Genomic DNA, 19852 nt, shown 5'->3' on the forward strand with positions numbered 1-19852 from the left:
CATTTTGGAAAAGAAGCTTGTGAAGGTGTTTCTACAATAACTTTCAATTTCCAAAAATATCTGCGAATAATTACCTCCTTCCGGTCAGCCATTCAATGCATTTCCCGTGGGGAATCAGTAATTCACGTATTTTCACCGGACCAGAGGTTTTACACTCCACTGCTGATGCAAAAAATGTTTTTGAAGCTATGAGAAATTTACGAACTACGAGAAATAATTCCAGCTCTAGTTAATATAAATTAATCGAGAAAGCACTCTTATTTATCTTAGCAGCCCACCATTTGAAGCTATGGCCACTTAAAGAATGTATTTACACCCCTAAGCTAACATGGTGCTTAGGCCTAACACAAGATAATGTGAATAACTCTATTATTTGAAACCTGATAGTGAGATGTATTATTATTGCGAATATATATTAATACATATATTAATCCTGCAAATATTTGCATTTTTAGAAGATTTTTTTATCAGATGACGTGAAAAATATACTTCGTCAACCGTCGTAATATGGTATACGTGAGTAGTGTAGATATGCCGATTCCACCCAGTTATCACTCTCCAGATCTCTTCTCACGCTCCACATGCATCCGGTCCCAGCGCTTCGAGTTTATCAACTCAAGACTCGAGCGTGGGAATGACTCTGACGTGATCCGTGGGAGCGTAACCAGTTCAAGTCAGTTATGCTTGTCCCCCTCTGAGGATATAAAAACGCGACTCGATCGGAGCAGACTCATTCTCTTCCTTCAAGCAGTCAGCATAGACATCTTCACCTAAAGAAGTCAGTAAAATTAGGAGGACTGCCCTTAGAGCCAGCACAGCAATCTTCACTTAAAGAAGACGGTAAAAAATTCGAGAACCTTCCTCAGGACCAGCATAGCTATCGTCGATATAAGAAGTCGTCAGAAATCAGGAGGACCAACTCAGACAGTGATTTGGTGAGTGTCAGCCTGATTCCATATTATTTTGGTTATATTTATAATAAGTCCACAGAAATGAAAGGTCATTAAATCCGATAATACTGATCAGAGAGCCTAAAAAATCCTTACGAGTGACTTTCACACAACTAGCATTCATCCGTAATATTTTTCTCGTAAAAACCCTTTTCAGGGTATTTAAGGGTATTTTGGGTACGGAAAAATCCTGGTCCTAGTGCTCTCATTTTCGCCCAAAAATTCGGGGGCATAAATATAGAAACAATTCCGTTGAAAAAATTTTGACAAAGCAAGTAGTTTAGATTTGGTGGGCTAATTTATGAGTGATGGTATTAGGAGAATATAGGTTAGCAGCAGGTAGCTTTGCAAGAAAATCTTTAATAACTCCGTTATTTGAAGGAATTTGGGTATAGTTTAAAGGAAAGAGTTACTTTGTTTTTCAATGCACATAAGATGCAGCAATCAAATTCTCTATGACCCTTAAGGGTTCTCATTCAGGGTAATCAAGTACCCTTATTTTCCGTATTAGGGTTTTAAGAGTTATTAGAAAACTTGTTCATCTTTCAACTCTATACACGAAGCACCGATTGATTTTTCATAGTTACCCCCCAAAGTGTCCAAAAATCGGTTTCAAGTTAAGAGAGGACTTGGAAAATTTCTCTCTTCTTGGGGACAATATAAATCTGTTAATATCTTTCTTATTTGAAGTGATAAATGCAAAGTGTAAACGGTGTAGGTGATAAGAATTAACTACCCTTCAAATATAACAATCAAATTCTCTACGACCCTTAAGGGTTCCGATTCAGGGTACTCAAGTACCCTTATTTTCCATGTTAGGGTTTTAAGAGTTATTAGAAAACTTGTTCATCTTGCAACTCTATACACGAAGCACCGCTTGATTTTTTCATAATTACCCCCCAAAGTGTCCAAAAATCGGTTTCAAGTTAAGAGAGGACTTAGAAAATTTCTCTCTTCTTGGGGACAATATAAATCTGTTAATATCTTTCTTATTTGAAGTGATAAATGCAAAGTGTAAACGGTGTAGGTGATAATATTTAACTACCCTTCGAATATAAAACTCAAAATTTCTCAGACCCTCATGTGGTCAGGGTCAGGGGTGTCTTGCTCCCTTATTAAAGGAGCTAACCTTTCGATGTTTCTGACAAATATTGTTGCTCCTGCAACGTTATACATGAATTAATAATTTGTTTTTTCAAATTCGCTCCGAAAGCCCTTCAAAAATTAACATAAAAATTATATTTGGACTTAAAAATTTCTCGTCCGGTGAAGCATATTTAACCTTTCATATCTTCTTTAGTTAAAGTCATAAAAATATGATACAAATAGAAATTTAGGTTAATTTTAATTACCTTTATAAATTATTATCTAAACTTTATGAAACCCTGTATGATTCAGGGTCAGGATACTTAGGTACCTCTAATTAGATTGTTACACTATTGATATTTATTACAGGAAACAAGCTAAATTGATAGCTAAATACAATCCTATAACTGAAAAAATGTTTTAATTCCCGTGCAGAAATATGCATTGACTTGCTTTTGCATGATTCGATTAATTTTGATTCCACCGTCTAAACGAGCTAGTTGTTCCCGGTATACCTAAGGTCACCCCCATCATTCTAATACAACTTCTAATATATTTAAGGGTTATTGTTCTGCGTAAATAAATTTACAAATAAATAAATACATTTTTCATTCCACTTGTTATTTTTTTATAATATATATTAATAATATATTTAAGGGTTATTGTTCTGCGTAAATAAATTTAGAAATAAATAAATACATTTTTCATTCCATTTGTTATTTTTTATTAATTTACGTACATAAAACTTTTCATCCCCGTTCAAATTTTAAATACATACTCTTCCTTCAATTATCATGCTCACCCGGGGATAGTATATTTTCTCCCCCCATCATAATTAATTAGGGTCAACAAACTCTCTCCGTATCAGGTACTAATCCTTTCCATCCGATACTTCACCCTCTCCTTCAACTCTTACTTCTTGAGGAAGTGGAACTCCTCCAGTACATCTTGGAATCTTCTCCTTAACAAATGGATAGACAAAATATCAGATATTTGATAAATTAGATACATTATCATATATTTCATAACGAAAAAGAAAAGAAACTCTTTCAAATGAGCAGGAGGAGCTTGCAGTGTTGGTGAGGGTATGAGGTGGTGGACGTGTAAGAGGTACCGGTCGTGGTAGTGGAGGGGACTTCCAAAACAAAAGGAAGAGAATAAATTAACATCATATTGAACAATGAGATTTAAGAACTCCGACTCATTCTTCCATTATCTGTATTATTTTTTATTGAAGAAGCAGATCTCATTAATTATTTCATTGATTATTATAGCAATAAATTATAGTGATCTTCCTCTCAGCCCATAAAATTCCGTATATTTCACTCATAATCAACTTAAAGTTTAATCTCAACGTTTACAACACTCATAAATAACACTTTTCACCCATTTCCGCGAAAAACCGCATGGAAACGGTAGAGTACATTTCTTCTTTATTTTAGGTATTCTAGTAGACATTTTTTCCATTTCCTTTCCTTTCTTGGTTCTGCAACTTTTTCTAGTGAGATTTAGGGGTAGGGGGTATCACAGGGGTCATGACTCCGTAACAATCTATGCAGTTATGCCTTTAATTGTTGAAATACAAGTGTCCTCCACATTAGATGAGTATTACTTTTTTTAATTAGACGAACCATTACTTCACAATATTGCGTCAAACTCGGGTGCTTATACTTATGACGTGGGAAGTCAATGAAGATGATAAATATGCGTTGAAAAGTCGGAAAAAGATATTAAAAAATTGACCCAACCTCAAAATAAACCAGAAGCATCTCTAATAACTAGAGATACGTGTAAATAGCACTTTCATTTTAATTTTATAGCACTTACAATTATAGTTTATAGCATTATGCAGCCTTTTTTTTCTTTTTTCACTGTACATTATCAGTAGATGACGACAAAGTGCGGTGAAACACGGTTATTTGAAAAAATGCGGAACAGTTTTAATAATGTGTTGAAAAAAATTAATTAAGGAATAAGATATATACTAAACTATCTCACCCTCGGTGAACTTCGTACCACCTGATAATCAATGAACGGTTTCAAAACGCCATTTATAAATCAAGAACGGTTGTACTGATTTTAATAATTTTTTAATTATTATAGAAATATTAGTAAAAAATGTGCACTCAAGAAAACTGCAAGAATAAGTATTACAATGGCTTGTTAGAAAGAGATTTTTATTTATTCTATATACGTTGGGAGACTTAACTTGCCCGTTCTTGGGACAAGCTTACATAACGCTAGACCGATGCTTGATTGACGTAACAATCTCGTGAATAGGCCCTAAGGAAGAGCATTAATATATTATAGCTTATGGCGCGCTATAGTTTTAACTCGGTTAGGTAAAGTGCACCGCGTAAATCTACCCCCATGTGTAAACGTACCTCAGTCTACCTTACACATTCGGGTCTATTCCATTGAGCCAAGCACCTTCTGATATACAAGGCAAAAAACAAAATGTCATCATCGTATAGATCGCTAACGATCTTTGGTAGCGTTTTTAATAACCGTAGTCAAGGTCACAGCCTGAAAAAAACATTCTCAGGAAGAAAGTAAAGAAATGCTTCTACATTCCAATTGTCGAACTCGCCGATTTTTGCGCCTTTTAGACGGAAGCGTGCGAAAATGGGCTGGCGGGGGCGGTGGAATAGCTTGTCCTCGATGGTCTAGTTTAAGTCTCAGTCAATTAGCAGTAAGAGTCGGCAGAGCATTTCAGCAGAGCTCGTGACTAAATTTACGAATTTTAACATCGAAAAGACAAATTTTGCTGATTAAACATCATAAAAGTCCAGTCATCGCGCCTATGTCGCATTTATTCACGTGCAACTTGAGTAGCATTCATGTGTGGTTAAGTGTACGCTGTGATATTTGACAAATATTAATAACTGACATATATTTCATATTAATAATTTTTATATTAAAATAAAAAGTATATTTCGTACAGTAATTGTAATATGTTGCTTTTCCTCCCAAATTTTAGAAGACAGTTTGCCCATCAGACACTTGTGACCCCTCCAGAAAAAAATTCTGGATCCGCCCTTGTGAACTAGTACTACTCCAACAATGTCACCAACTCATGAAAAATGAGCAGCAAATTTTTTATTCTCTTGAATCATAGTTACGAGAGAATAGCTGGATGAGGAGGCTATTTTTCGTATTCTAACATATATTTCTCTTCAGACTACCAATTTATTTTCATAAATGGCAATTTGGGGTCTTAGTGAATGTCCACATTGATAGGCTTGTAAATGATATCTACTTATTGTCAACTATAAGAGAAAACTTTATTGCCCAAGCACCCACTGTTTATTTTTCTTGTTTCCAATATAGAAATATGATAGTTTAAATCATATAGATAAAGCTAGCAGAGCCTTATTTCAATTATGTGAGGTTCGTGAATAAATTTCCAACAGTTCCACGCCATAATAGTAAAAGAAAATCAAATCTATCATATTTGAAAAGATCCAAAATATAATGTGTGATATAAGTGAAAGTGCTAAAAAATTCTAAACTAATAAATATTTCCTGTTCAGTGCAATATGTCCATGAGGTTCTATCTGCCTATTTTAATATATAGTGACTGGCTGGACCCCCAGGGCAAAGTACTGGTTAGGCCTGTTCTCCCCAAATACCTCAAGATGGGTCTTTTTCTAACAGCCACCACAACACCACACCATATTTTTCCTAGAATAACAAAGCCTGAGCGTGAAATAACTCACCATTCGCATCTTTAGGTTTTTCATTTTTAGCTCCATGAGATGCATTTCCTTTTGCTGAGCTATCTTCTGCTCGAGTTGCTGTCTCTTAAGTGTCAGGATCTGATTCTGTAGCTCTGCATTCTTCTTTTCAATCCGTAGGACATCCACCTGTAACTTGTTGTGATGAAGATTAGCCTCCGCACTGTATCGCTCCAACGCAGCTTTTTCCAGAGTCAAGGTTTCCATCCTAGACCTGTACTCGTTGTAGTTCTTAAGGTCCGTAATATAGGCTGCTAACTGTGGATCAAGATTTGTTGCTGGTCAGTAAGGGCATTGGCTTGCTGACAACGCCTTCTCTCTTTCCGAAGCCAATGACTCAGCATATGGACGGAAATGGGTGTTTCTCTCTCTGGCACCTGCAGAATTTCATTTCATGCATGAAGTTCATTAAAATGGTGAACAATCCTAATACAATTCTGCAGGTGCCAGAGAGAGAAACACCCATTTCCGTCCATATGCTGAGTCATTGGCTTCGGAAAGAGAGAAGGCGTTGTCAGCAAGCCAATGCCCTTACTGACCAGCAACAAATCTTGATCCACAGTTAGCAGCCTATATTACGGACCTTAAGAACTACAACGAGTACAGGTCTAGGATGGAAACCTTGACTCTGGAAAAAGCTGCGTTGGAGCGATACAGTGCGGAGGCTAATCTTCATCACAACAAGTTACAGGTGGATGTCCTACGGATTGAAAAGAAGAATGCAGAGCTACAGAATCAGATCCTGACACTTAAGAGACAGCAACTCGAGCAGAAGATAGCTCAGCAAAAGGAAATGCATCTCATGGAGCTAAAAATGAAAAACCTAAAGATGCGAATGGTGAGTTATTTCACGCTCAGGCTTTGTTATTCTAGGAAAAATATGGTGTGGTGTTGTGGTGGCTGTTAGAAAAAGACCCATCTTGAGGTATTTGGGGAGAACAGGCCTAACCAGTACTTTGCCCTGGGGGTCCAGCCAGTCACTATATATTAAAATAGGCAGATAGAACCTCATGGACATATTGCACTGAACAGGAAATATTTATTAGTTTAGAATTTTTTAGCACTTTCACTTATATCACACATTATATTTTGGATCTTTTCAAATATGATAGATTTGATTTTCTTTTACTATTATGGCGTGGAACTGTTGGAAATTTATTCACGAACCTCACATAATTGAAATAAGGCTCTGCTAGCTTTATCTATATGATTTAAACTATCATATTTCTATATTGGAAACAAGAAAAATAAACAGTGGGTGCTTGGGCAATAAAGTTTTCTCTTATAGTTGACAATAAGTAGATATCATTTACAAGCCTATCAATGTGGACATTCACTAAGACCCCAAATTGCCATTTATGAAAATAAATTGGTAGTCTGAAGAGAAATATATGTTAGAATACGAAAAATAGCCTCCTCATCCAGCTATTCTCTCGTAACTATGATTCAAGAGAATAAAAAATTTGCTGCTCATTTTTCATGAGTTGGTGACATTGTTGGAGTAGTACTAGTTCACAAGGGCGGATCCAGAATTTTTTTCTGGAGGGGTCACAAGTGTCTGATGGGCAAACTGTCTTCTAAAATTTGGGAGGAAAAGCAACATATTACAATTACTGTACGAAATATACTTTTTATTTTAATATAAAAATTATTAATATGAAATATATGTCAGTTATTAATATTTGTCAAATATCACAGCGTACACTTAACCACACATGAATGCTACTCAAGTTGCACGTGAATAAATGCGACATAGGCGCGATGACTGGACTTTTATGATGTTTAATCAGCAAAATTTGTCTTTTCGATGTTAAAATTCGTAAATTTAGTCACGAGCTCTGCTGAAATGCTCTGCCGACTCTTACTGCTAATTGACTGAGACTTAAACTAGACCATCGAGGACAAGCTATTCCACCGCCCCCGCCAGCCCATTTTCGCACGCTTCCGTCTAAAAGGCGCAAAAATCGGCGAGTTCGACAATTGGAATGTAGAAGCATTTCTTTACTTTCTTCCTGAGAATGTTTTTTTCAGGCTGTGACCTTGACTACGGTTATTAAAAACGCTACCAAAGATCGTTAGCGATCTATACGATGATGACATTTTGTTTTTTGCCTTGTATATCAGAAGGTGCTTGGCTCAATGGAATAGACCCGAATGTGTAAGGTAGACTGAGGTACGTTTACACATGGGGGTAGATTTACGCGGTGCACTTTACCTAACCGAGTTAAAACTATAGCGCGCCATAAGCTATAATATATTAATGCTCTTCCTTAGGGCCTATTCACGAGATTGTTACGTCAATCAAGCATCGGTCTAGCGTTATGTAAGCTTGTCCCAAGAACGGGCAAGTTAAGTCTCCCAACGTATATAGAATAAATAAAAATCTCTTTCTAACAAGCCATTGTAATACTTATTCTTGCAGTTTTCTTGAGTGCACATTTTTTACTAATATTTCTATAATAATTAAAAAATTATTAAAATCAGTACAACCGTTCTTGATTTATAAATGGCGTTTTGAAACCGTTCATTGATTATCAGGTGGTACGAAGTTCACCGAGGGTGAGATAGTTTAGTATATATCTTATTCCTTAATTAATTTTTTTCAACACATTATTAAAACTGTTCCGCATTTTTTCAAATAACCGTGTTTCACCGCACTTTGTCGTCATCTACTGATAATGTACAGTGAAAAAAGAAAAAAAAGGCTGCATAATGCTATAAACTATAATTGTAAGTGCTATAAAATTAAAATGAAAGTGCTATTTACACGTATCTCTAGTTATTAGAGATGCTTCTGGTTTATTTTGAGGTTGGGTCAATTTTTTAATATCTTTTTCCGACTTTTCAACGCATATTTATCATCTTCATTGACTTCCCACGTCATAAGTATAAGCACCCGAGTTTGACGCAATATTGTGAAGTAATGGTTCGTCTAATTAAAAAAAGGATTACTCATCTAATGTGGAGGACACTTGTATTTCAACAATTAAAGGCATAACTGCATAGATTGTTACGGAGTCATGACCCCTGTGATACCCCCTACCCCTAAATCTCACTAGAAAAAGTTGCAGAACCAAGAAAGGAAAGGAAATGGAAAAAATGTCTACTAGAATACCTAAAATAAAGAAGAAATGTACTCTACCGTTTCCATGCGGTTTTTCGCGGAAATGGGTGAAAAGTGTTATTTATGAGTGTTGTAAACGTTGAGATTAAACTTTAAGTTGATTATGAGTGAAATATACGGAATTTTATGGGCTGAGAGGAAGATCACTATAATTTATTGCTATAATAATCAATGAAATAATTAATGAGATCTGCTTCTTCAATAAAAAATAATACAGATAATGGAAGAATGAGTCGGAGTTCTTAAATCTCATTGTTCAATATGATGTTAATTTATTCTCTTCCTTTTGTTTTGGAAGTCCCCTCCACTACCACGACCGGTACCTCTTACACGTCCACCACCTCATACCCTCACCAACACTGCAAGCTCCTCCTGCTCATTTGAAAGAGTTTCTTTTCTTTTTCGTTATGAAATATATGATAATGTATCTAATTTATCAAATATCTGATATTTTGTCTATCCATTTGTTAAGGAGAAGATTCCAAGATGTACTGGAGGAGTTCCACTTCCTCAAGAAGTAAGAGTTGAAGGAGAGGGTGAAGTATCGGATGGAAAGGATTAGTACCTGATACGGAGAGAGTTTGTTGACCCTAATTAATTATGATGGGGGGAGAAAATATACTATCCCCGGGTGAGCATGATAATTGAAGGAAGAGTATGTATTTAAAATTTGAACGGGGATGAAAAGTTTTATGTACGTAAATTAATAAAAAATAACAAATGGAATGAAAAATGTATTTATTTATTTCTAAATTTATTTACGCAGAACAATAACCCTTAAATATATTATTAATATATATTATAAAAAAATAACAAGTGGAATGAAAAATGTATTTATTTATTTGTAAATTTATTTACGCAGAACAATAACCCTTAAATATATTAGAAGTTGTATTAGAATGATGGGGGTGACCTTAGGTATACCGGGAACAACTAGCTCGTTTAGACGGTGGAATCAAAATTAATCGAATCATGCAAAAGCAAGTCAATGCATATTTCTGCACGGGAATTAAAACATTTTTTCAGTTATAGGATTGTATTTAGCTATCAATTTAGCTTGTTTCCTGTAATAAATATCAATAGTGTAACAATCTAATTAGAGGTACCTAAGTATCCTGACCCTGAATCATACAGGGTTTCATAAAGTTTAGATAATAATTTATAAAGGTAATTAAAATTAACCTAAATTTCTATTTGTATCATATTTTTATGACTTTAACTAAAGAAGATATGAAAGGTTAAATATGCTTCACCGGACGAGAAATTTTTAAGTCCAAATATAATTTTTATGTTAATTTTTGAAGGGCTTTCGGAGCGAATTTGAAAAAACAAATTATTAATTCATGTATAACGTTGCAGGAGCAACAATATTTGTCAGAAACATCGAAAGGTTAGCTCCTTTAATAAGGGAGCAAGACACCCCTGACCCTGACCACATGAGGGTCTGAGAAATTTTGAGTTTTATATTCGAAGGGTAGTTAAATATTATCACCTACACCGTTTACACTTTGCATTTATCACTTCAAATAAGAAAGATATTAACAGATTTATATTGTCCCCAAGAAGAGAGAAATTTTCTAAGTCCTCTCTTAACTTGAAACCGATTTTTGGACACTTTGGGGGGTAATTATGAAAAAATCAAGCGGTGTTTCGTGTATAGAGTTGCAAGATGACCAAGTTTTCTAATAACTCTTAAAACCCTAACATGGAAAATAAGGGTACTTGAGTACCCTGAATCGGAACCCTTAAGGGTCGTAGAGAATTTGATTGTTATATTTGAAGGGTAGTTAATTCTTATCACCTACAACGTTTACTGTTTGCATGTATCACTTCAAATAAGAAAGATATTAAAAGATTTATATTTTCCCCAAGACGAGAGAAATTTTCCAAGTCCTCTCTTAACTTGAAACCGATTTTTGGACACTTTGGGGGGTAACTATGAAAAATCAATCGGTGCTTCGTGTATAGAGTTGAAAGATGAACAAGTTTTCTAATAACTCTTAAAACCCTAATACGGAAAATAAGGGTACTTGATTACCCTGAATGAGAACCCTTAAGGGTCATAGAGAATTTGATTGCTGCATCTTATGTGCATTGAAAAACAAAGTAACTCTTTCCTTTAAACTATACCCAAATTCCTTCAAATAACGGAGTTATTAAAGATTTTCTTGCAAAGCTACCTGCTGCTAACCTATATTCTCCTAATACCATCACTCATAAATTAGCCCACCAAATCTAAACTACTTGCTTTGTCAAAATTTTTTCAACGGAATTGTTTCTATATTTATGCCCCCGAATTTTTGGGCGAAAATGAGAGCACTAGGACCAGGATTTTTCCGTACCCAAAATACCCTTAAATACCCTGAAAAGGGTTTTTACGAGAAAAATATTACGGATGAATGCTAGTTGTGTGAAAGTCACTCGTAAGGATTTTTTAGGCTCTCTGATCAGTATTATCGGATTTAATGACCTTTCATTTCTGTGGACTTATTATAAATATAACCAAAATAATATGGAATCAGGCTGACACTCACCAAATCACTGTCTGAGTTGGTCCTCCTGATTTCTGACGACTTCTTATATCGACGATAGCTATGCTGGTCCTGAGGAAGGTTCTCGAATTTTTTACCGTCTTCTTTAAGTGAAGATTGCTGTGCTGGCTCTAAGGGCAGTCCTCCTAATTTTACTGACTTCTTTAGGTGAAGATGTCTATGCTGACTGCTTGAAGGAAGAGAATGAGTCTGCTCCGATCGAGTCGCGTTTTTATATCCTCAGAGGGGGACAAGCATAACTGACTTGAACTGGTTACGCTCCCACGGATCACGTCAGAGTCATTCCCACGCTCGAGTCTTGAGTTGATAAACTCGAAGCGCTGGGACCGGATGCATGTGGAGCGTGAGAAGAGATCTGGAGAGTGATAACTGGGTGGAATCGGCATATCTACACTACTTACGTGATCTCGAGAAGAAAGTGAAGAACTCCAAAGGAAAGAAAAAAAGTGAATGACTGCCAAATGGAGGGATTTAAAATGGCATTCTTCCCTCAAACTATAAAGGGTAGCAGCGGTGTCTCCATTAATAAATTAATGGCATGATTCGCAGGGATGACTCATCCCATGTTTTTATTTTCCATTACTCAAACCTTGCATGGATTTACTATAGGAAGTACTACCAATTGGCAAGTTTTGTCATGAATGTGCGCGTATTTATTGTTATTATGAGTAATATTTTTATGACCGCGCGGTGCGCATGTGGGGATCCTATTTTAAGCTTCATGCTGGTGATGGGTGACTCCCTACCATTTATCCTAGAGGTGGCTTGCAGGTTATTATGTAGATGTAGATCCTGAGCCTTTTTTCTATCAAATACCATCACATTCATCTCCGCTTCTTCCTTCTGACGAAACGAGCAGCAGGTTATTGGTCGGAAAATGATACTGCTGGAAATAAACTGAAGGAGAGCGAAATACGGAAATGGAGCGGAGAGACAGAGAGGTTGTTGATGATTGATAGAAAAGAGACCCTTGAAAAAATAGCCACAGGGAAACCCTGACGAGAAAGAAAAGACGCAAAAGTGAGAATCATCATTCTCTTTTCTCGGAGAGGCGTGAAATAAGGCGTAGGAGAGCATGAAAAGTTGTACGAGGTTGAAATAGGAATGAAGGTCAACCGAACACGATCATGAAGAAAACACTGTTTTCGATATAAAATGCACATAATAGGTGCTGCTTTCCAATCGTCAGGTCACACCTTCGATTCGGGGATAGTACATGGGAGTCGGTGCAAAAAATGTGGCGCAATCAACCGCTTTGCCGACCTTTAGACATGGACCCCTGACATGGACCTTTGGTTTCCCGCGCGATTGTTCGGACCACTATGGTACCCAGATACCTGGTTACCTAATGGCAATCGCTCGGTTTACCCATAGTTGGCCCCTGCGGTTCATCCAAGGTAGCTACGCGAGGCAGAAAGGACTTTCGTTTAGCCACATGCGGTTGAGAGACTCAAACCTGCGCTGAAGTCGCGCACGGCGGATATGTGCGGCAATTTTACCGAGGCTAATTGTAATTTATTTATTTATTTCCATCGCCCCGAAAACAGCTCACAAGGCCTTTTACATCGGAGGGTATAACATAAAACAATAACTATCACACACAACCATGCCCTGGATAGGGGCAACCTACCCAGGCGGGACTCGAACCCGCGACCTTCGGTTTGGCAGGCTTTACCCCGCCGCCACCGACGCCGACATTGATATATGGTATACTTCTGCTCTTCTTTCCTCTCAATAGTTTATCCAACATTCTGCCCTCCAAAACTGTTTTCAATATCGCTTCCCTGCTTAGTATTGCCTTCTGTCTTCTCCGTATCTCACGAATAAGCTGCTTTTCTTCACCACCAAAGTTAAGAGATTTATAGCACCTGACGTAGTAAATTATAATTTTATTATTTCCAAACGTGGTTATCGTCTAATCTCGCAGTACGCAGGAAAGAATGGTACACGGATAAAAAATTTAAAATATAACTGCACCATTTTCTCTGCCGCAATACCTTATCGATATACAGCCGCATGTAGGCTATAACAATTATATTTAAAATGAATTTTTACCTTCAAAAGGTGAATTTACATTTAATTTTTTTTCCTGCCTACAATTCTTTTATACGTACAGTGTCAGTAGGCGAATAAGATTTTCAGCGATTTACTACGCTGAATAATACTTTTGTACGCTAAATAACACACTTGTGTCTTTACTGCTGTGAAGAGTTTATTTTCACTTTGAAGTACAGACTCAACTGGCTGAATCATTGTTGGCCAAGCTCGCTTGTTTATACAGTAACGGCGAATGCGAGCGCCGCGCTGGAAGTTCTTGGAACATTCCCGATTTTCTCTATTGCGTGTTGTGGCACACTGATTTACTACGCTAAATAATACTTTTGTAAGCTAAATAACACACTTGTGTCTTTACTGCTGTGAAGAGTTTATTCTCACTTCGAAGTACAGACTCAACTGACTGAATCATTGTTGGCCAAGCTCGCTTGTTTATACAGTAACGACGAATGCAATCGCCGCGCTGGAAGTTCTTGGAACATTCCCGATTTTCTCTATTGCGTGTGTGGCGGATATTGTGCCACAGATGTATAAAAATGTTAATGCAATGGTACAAAAATTTTAATATATTTTGCATTGCCATTCAATGTCAAAAGTAATTCCCTGTTTCAGCAATATTTTTTTCAATTTTAATAACAACATTATGAGTTTTTACCCTTTCAAAATAACATAGTTTTGGAAAAAACATATTTAAATCATTATTTTTCCTCAGCAACGAAATTTTCCTCCTCATGAAAACCATGGAATAGGAGTGTCTTATAAGCATGAATTTTCATCGGAAGGATGGATTGGGAGATACGCTCTGGCTTATTATTTTTTTTAGGGTGCAAGTTCAAAAGAATTTATACCAGTTGAAAAATACAGGTGGCCTTTGAGAATCATTTTACCTCAGAAATTGTATTATGTGATTATGTGAATTTACTTGGCTTGAAAATTTCTCGCCACTGAAAAATCGCGCGGAGCATTTAAGGTCTTCGCTGTTTTCACGAGGAAAAATTGAGAGCGATTCCGTCCATGCGCAATCTCGAAAACAAACACGCAACGAAATTGGAAGACCACGTGCCAGAATGGCTTTCCTTCGGATATACAGTACATTCATATATATGTATATATGCATAAGTTGAATACGGAGTGAAGTCGTTACAGCACGAGCCTGGCGGTCCCCTCTTGTGGTCTCATTAAGGATTTGGATATGCGCCAATCTTGGCTAAAATACCCGGAAAACTCTCGTAATCGGAGATTGCGCTTTCAATTGCACCACGGGTGGATTAATGACCGCTATAATTAACGGATTCCAAAATATTTTCGAGTCAATTTTTACAATCTCTGATTAATAATCTCTGATTAAGGTCATAGATTAAAATTCCTCCGTGCTGTAAAATTTACTTTTTTCTCTTTTTAATCCAACTAGGCCATGGTAAGTAAGCTAGGCTAGGTAAACACAATTGACCTGGATATATATCCGAGATTCCTAAACAGTAGAAAACTATTGTGAAGTCACCGAGTAAAACTCATCAAAAATTGATTATAATTTTATTATAATTCAAGTTAATTAGAATTGGAAGCTGAAATAATTAAAATCACTTCTCCTATCTTTACCTTTACCTATTTGAAATTATATCCATCGCGATACGACATAGGTAAGTGAAGCTATAAAAACAGATGTTGGAATTTTTAGCACATGGGTTGAGATATCAAATAAAATACAAGGAATCGGTGATGATAAAAAATCAACAAATTGATATACACCCAGAAGCGCATGGAAAATGAAATTACAACCCTTTTTTTACCAGCCGAACGGACACATCCCTTGGGCCGCGTTTCCACTCCAGTGCAAATTCAGGATGAAATTCAACGCACAGCGGAAAAACACAATGGAAGCCAGAGAATGGTCAAACGGAATACGTAAACTTAACGAATTAAAAATGGATATATACACTCTACACTCTGGTTATACGAGCAGTAGAAATTAAAACACACAGGAAATATAAAAAAACAAAGGAAATTGCCAGAAATTGAAGTTCAAAACCATAGTCAATCCAATATATTCTTCAGTAATATATGACCCTGAAATAAATTTTTATAATCACTTTTTAACTCCACCAGTAATTGTGTTAATAGGATACACTGTGCTCCGGATTCCAGTGAAGTTACATTATAAAATAATGACTAGTTAAACTAAACATCAAATGTTCAATGTGCAAAAAAATGTACGTGAAAATGTACAACAAAATTTTCCCTCGAAGGTTCTGACACCAAATACCATATAACATTTTGTGAGAGATCATGCAAAGATCAAATAGAATATACAAGCCGTAAATATTTTTGAAAAAATAGCCCCCTCAGAAAGTGAGCCAAAAATACCGTGATATTGGCACTCATATTCATGCATGAAGAGGAATCGAGCAGTAACAAAATATATTGCAGCGTTTGATTTTGAGAAAGGAGAAATTTTCAGAGTGATGCCATTCATTTGAGTAGGATTCAGTGATCAACAATTGATGGGGACCATGTTAGTCTATGGTAGTGACTATGGCCCTTGACTACTGATTGAGGGGTCACGATGGGAGAAATGTGTCGAGGGACTTGGTTCTTATGTTGAAAAATAGGTAAAATAAGTATCTTCAATGCTATGATATTTATATTGCCTAACTGATTAAACTTTCTGTTAAAACATTGTGCGTTACTTATCGATCCACCCTCGGATATTTCCTTTCGTTTCTTGGTCATCTTCGCAATAAGTTTATTCCTATGTCAAACTGAAAGGAAATAAAATGTTATCTAAAAATGAAAATACTCTTACGATAAGTATAAATACATCCTAGGTGAATCAAAACGAATGCTCTTCCACGGAACGGACGGATTGGAGATATTTATTTCCCAGTGTACAGAAGACAAAATCCAGATTCAGAGAAAATACCAGCATTGAACGAAAAAAAAACAAGAGATGTTTCTAATATTGGGCCAAAAGAACTGCATTGTATTTCATAACGCACTATGTCCTACTTGGTAAAGTGCTCTAAAAACATCTAGTATTACTACAAGTCTCACGATACTTCATACCGGTATTTCGGCATGAATAATTTTCATTAATCGGTCGGGAAAGTAAGATTTTAATACCCCTGATAATTGTCTTAAACGAGATTACTTGTTTGTCAAGTAAATGAGTCTTTAAGTAAATAATACTTTTTAACACAGAAGAAGGACTATTTTTCATTAAATCAACTACTTTAGTCAAAAACTCACATTATTTATTTATATAAATCACACATTAACAAACAATGTGCGAACCCTTCACCTTACTCATTAATATTTCAACTGTGATACAACTAAGATTCCGACAGTTCCAGCTGAATGCGTTAATTCATAAAAGCTCTGATGATGCAAAAGTATATGCTGCGAAACTTTGGCAATAGTATTGGTAAATAACTAGTGTAAAAAAGAGTAACATCTCCAAATAGCTCCAACTACATGCACGAAAGTTTTAACTCAGCCTAATCTTATATTTCAAGCCAGTACGTTCGCTTTATAAAACTTTCAGTTAGTTAGTAAAAACATTATTTGCGATAGTCAATTAAAAATGGATATGTACACATATTCTCCACTTATACGAACTTACAAAACTTCAATATAGTTAGAAAAGGTAAAATAACAAAGAAAATTGCCAGAAAATGATGTTCTAAGCCATTATGAAAAATAATTCTATTGCTCAGAAATGGACTTTTCCATATAGAAATAGCTTTCAAATATGTGGCTAATTTCGAATAGAAAAAATTATGAATGAATAATAACTGCTGAAAATTTCATTCCGACAGCTTATGAGACTCAGCAACTAAGTTTGATAAAAAATATGAAAAATAATGTGTATAATTCTTTTAGGAGGACCTTATGGACGTTTTCAGAGGTAATATTTAAAACAAAGTGGACCTGATTACATTACCAATGACTCAGTAACTAGGCATGGCATTACTTCCTAAAACTGTTTCTTCAATATCATCTGGGAGTACCTTCTTGCTGCTAGGCATATCATTCGGCGACCACAAGAGACACTCCACCCTTCATCGCTATTTCAACGACGCTTTCTCTCCTTACATCGACCGCCCCGTCGTTCAGCCACCCTACAACAGTCTCCGGAGGAACTTCTAACGGAAATCGAGTCTGCAGATACGGAAGTTTCCGGAAATTGAGGATCAGAAATGAGAAGTGAAATAGAGTGATTTTTTGGTTGAAAAATGATGAAAGTATGAGAAAATTTTATAAAACGGGGATTGAAGGTACTGGAATCAATTGAAGCAAAGAGTGGGTCTAAGAGATGATGGTGATATAATAAAATGTAAAAAAAAAAATTATAATTTCACAAAAATTCAATGCTTTATGACTTAGTTTTGACGAGTCACGTCATCATCTGGTGATGAAGTGGATAGTAGACGTAATATAAATTCATCATCATATATTTAAAATTTTAGTTGCAGTTTCGTGATGAATCTTTAAAGAGAAAACATTGGATTTATGATGACTGACTTTGATACTCACCACGTTTTTTGTTGTATGTGTAGTCCTTTCAATCCAAAATTGAAACGTGGGATCTTAATCAAGGTAGGTTGATTTACCTACCTCCCCGATTCACTGCCTTTACGTAATCCCTAGTCCCCCCCTCCTTCAAAGACCTTCCCTATTTCGCATCTTTTTAGTCAAACTGTCTCCCCCCTCCCTTGCTATCCTTTCCACCCCACCTTCCTCTTGCTGGACGGTATATATAGAACTTGTAAAGCCAAATTGGTACCTTGATAATGACACTACGTGTCGAAACCGGGTCGGTACTTTAGTAAATAAAATTGTGTGGAAGGTTACCATTTTAGTTTATTCTCATGGATATAAAACGTTCCACCAGATATCGCCGGACACTGTGAATTATTATCGGCGAAAACCTTTCGATATTTTTACTTAACATATAAACTTTAATACGAAGACGTCATGATGTAAATATAATTGCTATAAATGTTGGTGGCTGCTTTCGGGAAATGCTGCGTAGGTTGCATTATCTGCTCAACGTTTCACTCCTTCTACTGGGAGCGTTTTCAAGAGAATGCAAATTTCATACAAAAGTTCATGCATATTTTGGTGGTGTTTGTTTTCCGCTTGTTCTTTATTTCGCCATATTTTCCTTCACTCATAGGTACTACAACTATTTCTTTGAATTAATGTTTCCTTGAATATAAAATGAACTTGTAGGTAAAATTTTCTATATTTCAGCAGATTAAAACACTGCGCGCATCTTCCACGACTCTGCAGCAGCCCCTTCCTCTAAAATCCTTTGCGTAATACTCAGCACATCATTCAGCCGCCGCACACAAATTCTCGTACATTGGCATTTCCACGGGCATTCCTCCCTTTGCTTTGCTCTCAATAGAACGACATTCCCTGAGGAACTCCACGAACGGAATTCAAGTCTGTAAAGGGAAGATCCCGAAAATTGAGGAAGAGCCGTGGAGAAAGCGGTTAAGATTGAGGCATGGAGAGATAGAGGAAGGAGGGGATTGGGAAAGATTACAGGATTGAAAGACAATGGGGTGAAGTAGCATGAAGGAGGGGTTGTGAAAGGGACGAAGGAAGTTAAGATGAAAAGGAGGAAGAGGTGTCGGATAGGATATGTTATAGGGTTAAAATAGTGTGTAAAAAGCCACGGAAACTTATTGAAGCGATGACTATATCGCACTTAAATAGTATATAAATGTATATATGACGCTTATATTGTATGCGAATGGTATAACATTAATTAATTATATAAGTTTTAATTTTAAATTTGAGAAAAAGACTTTTCAAAGAAATGGTTCATATATCTAAATCAATTAACAGTAGTAATAAAAAAACAGACATTTAAAAACCTTAGAAAAATTTATTTTTATTTAATTAATCAAAATTAATGGTAACTAGGTTTGGTAATAGCTTAGTTATATATATATTTAAATTATAGTGAAATAACTCTTTTGTAACATTTACTTATGTAAAAATATTTTATATCATTGTATTTTATATTGTTCTAATGTTTCCATTCATAGCCCAGATGATAGTTTAAAATAGACTGAAACGTCGGCTAACAACTTCTTTGCATCATATGCATTTGACCTATTCATCACAAACACGTGGTTTAATCATCATAAAGGGCGAAGGTACACATGGAAAAGTCCAGGGGATGTGGGGAGATATCAAATAGACTACATTATGGTAAGCCAGAGGTTTAGAAATAGTGTGAAAAACTCGCGCAGCTTCCCAGATGAGGATTCAGACCACAATTCCGTACTTATGAAATGCAACGTAGGATTCAAAAGACTCATGGAGGCAGGAGGG

At 36.1% G+C, this 19852-nt stretch overlaps 2 protein-coding genes across 2 annotated transcripts; one reads left to right on the forward strand and one right to left on the reverse strand.

The window, feature by feature from the left end:
* Positions 1–2794: 2794 nt before the first annotated feature.
* LOC124155440 lies at positions 2795–6047 on the reverse strand. Its single transcript, XM_046529258.1, has 2 exons — positions 5756–6047; positions 2795–2997 (listed from the first exon to the last, which is right to left on the reverse strand). The coding sequence occupies exons 1-2, from the start codon at positions 5978–5980 to the stop codon at positions 2908–2910; spliced, it is 315 nt and encodes a 104-aa protein (XP_046385214.1). The 5' UTR covers positions 5981–6047; the 3' UTR covers positions 2795–2907.
* A 271-nt stretch (positions 6048–6318) lies between these two features.
* On the forward strand, positions 6319–9594 carry LOC124155441. Its single transcript, XM_046529260.1, has 2 exons — positions 6319–6611; positions 9370–9594. The coding sequence occupies exons 1-2, from the start codon at positions 6387–6389 to the stop codon at positions 9457–9459; spliced, it is 315 nt and encodes a 104-aa protein (XP_046385216.1). The 5' UTR covers positions 6319–6386; the 3' UTR covers positions 9460–9594.
* Positions 9595–19852: the final 10258 nt, after the last annotated feature.

This window comes from Ischnura elegans, chromosome 3 (assembly GCF_921293095.1).
Source record: "Ischnura elegans chromosome 3, ioIscEleg1.1, whole genome shotgun sequence".
In the NCBI taxonomy this organism is placed as follows: Eukaryota; Metazoa; Arthropoda; class Insecta; order Odonata; family Coenagrionidae; genus Ischnura; species Ischnura elegans.

Bases quoted from the DNA above. Each gene is read 5' to 3' on its own strand.
- LOC124155441 (XM_046529260.1), top strand. From the start codon at position 6,387: ATGGAAACCTTGACTCTGGAAAAAGCTGCGTTGGAGCGATACAGTGCG. The intron at 6,612-9,369 runs GTGAGTTATTTC...CCATTTGTTAAG, and splicing joins AAAACCTAAAGATGCGAATG to GAGAAGATTCCAAGATGTAC.
- LOC124155440 (XM_046529258.1), bottom strand. From the start codon at position 5,980: ATGGAAACCTTGACTCTGGAAAAAGCTGCGTTGGAGCGATACAGTGCG. The intron at 2,998-5,755 runs GTGAGTTATTTC...CCATTTGTTAAG, and splicing joins AAAACCTAAAGATGCGAATG to GAGAAGATTCCAAGATGTAC.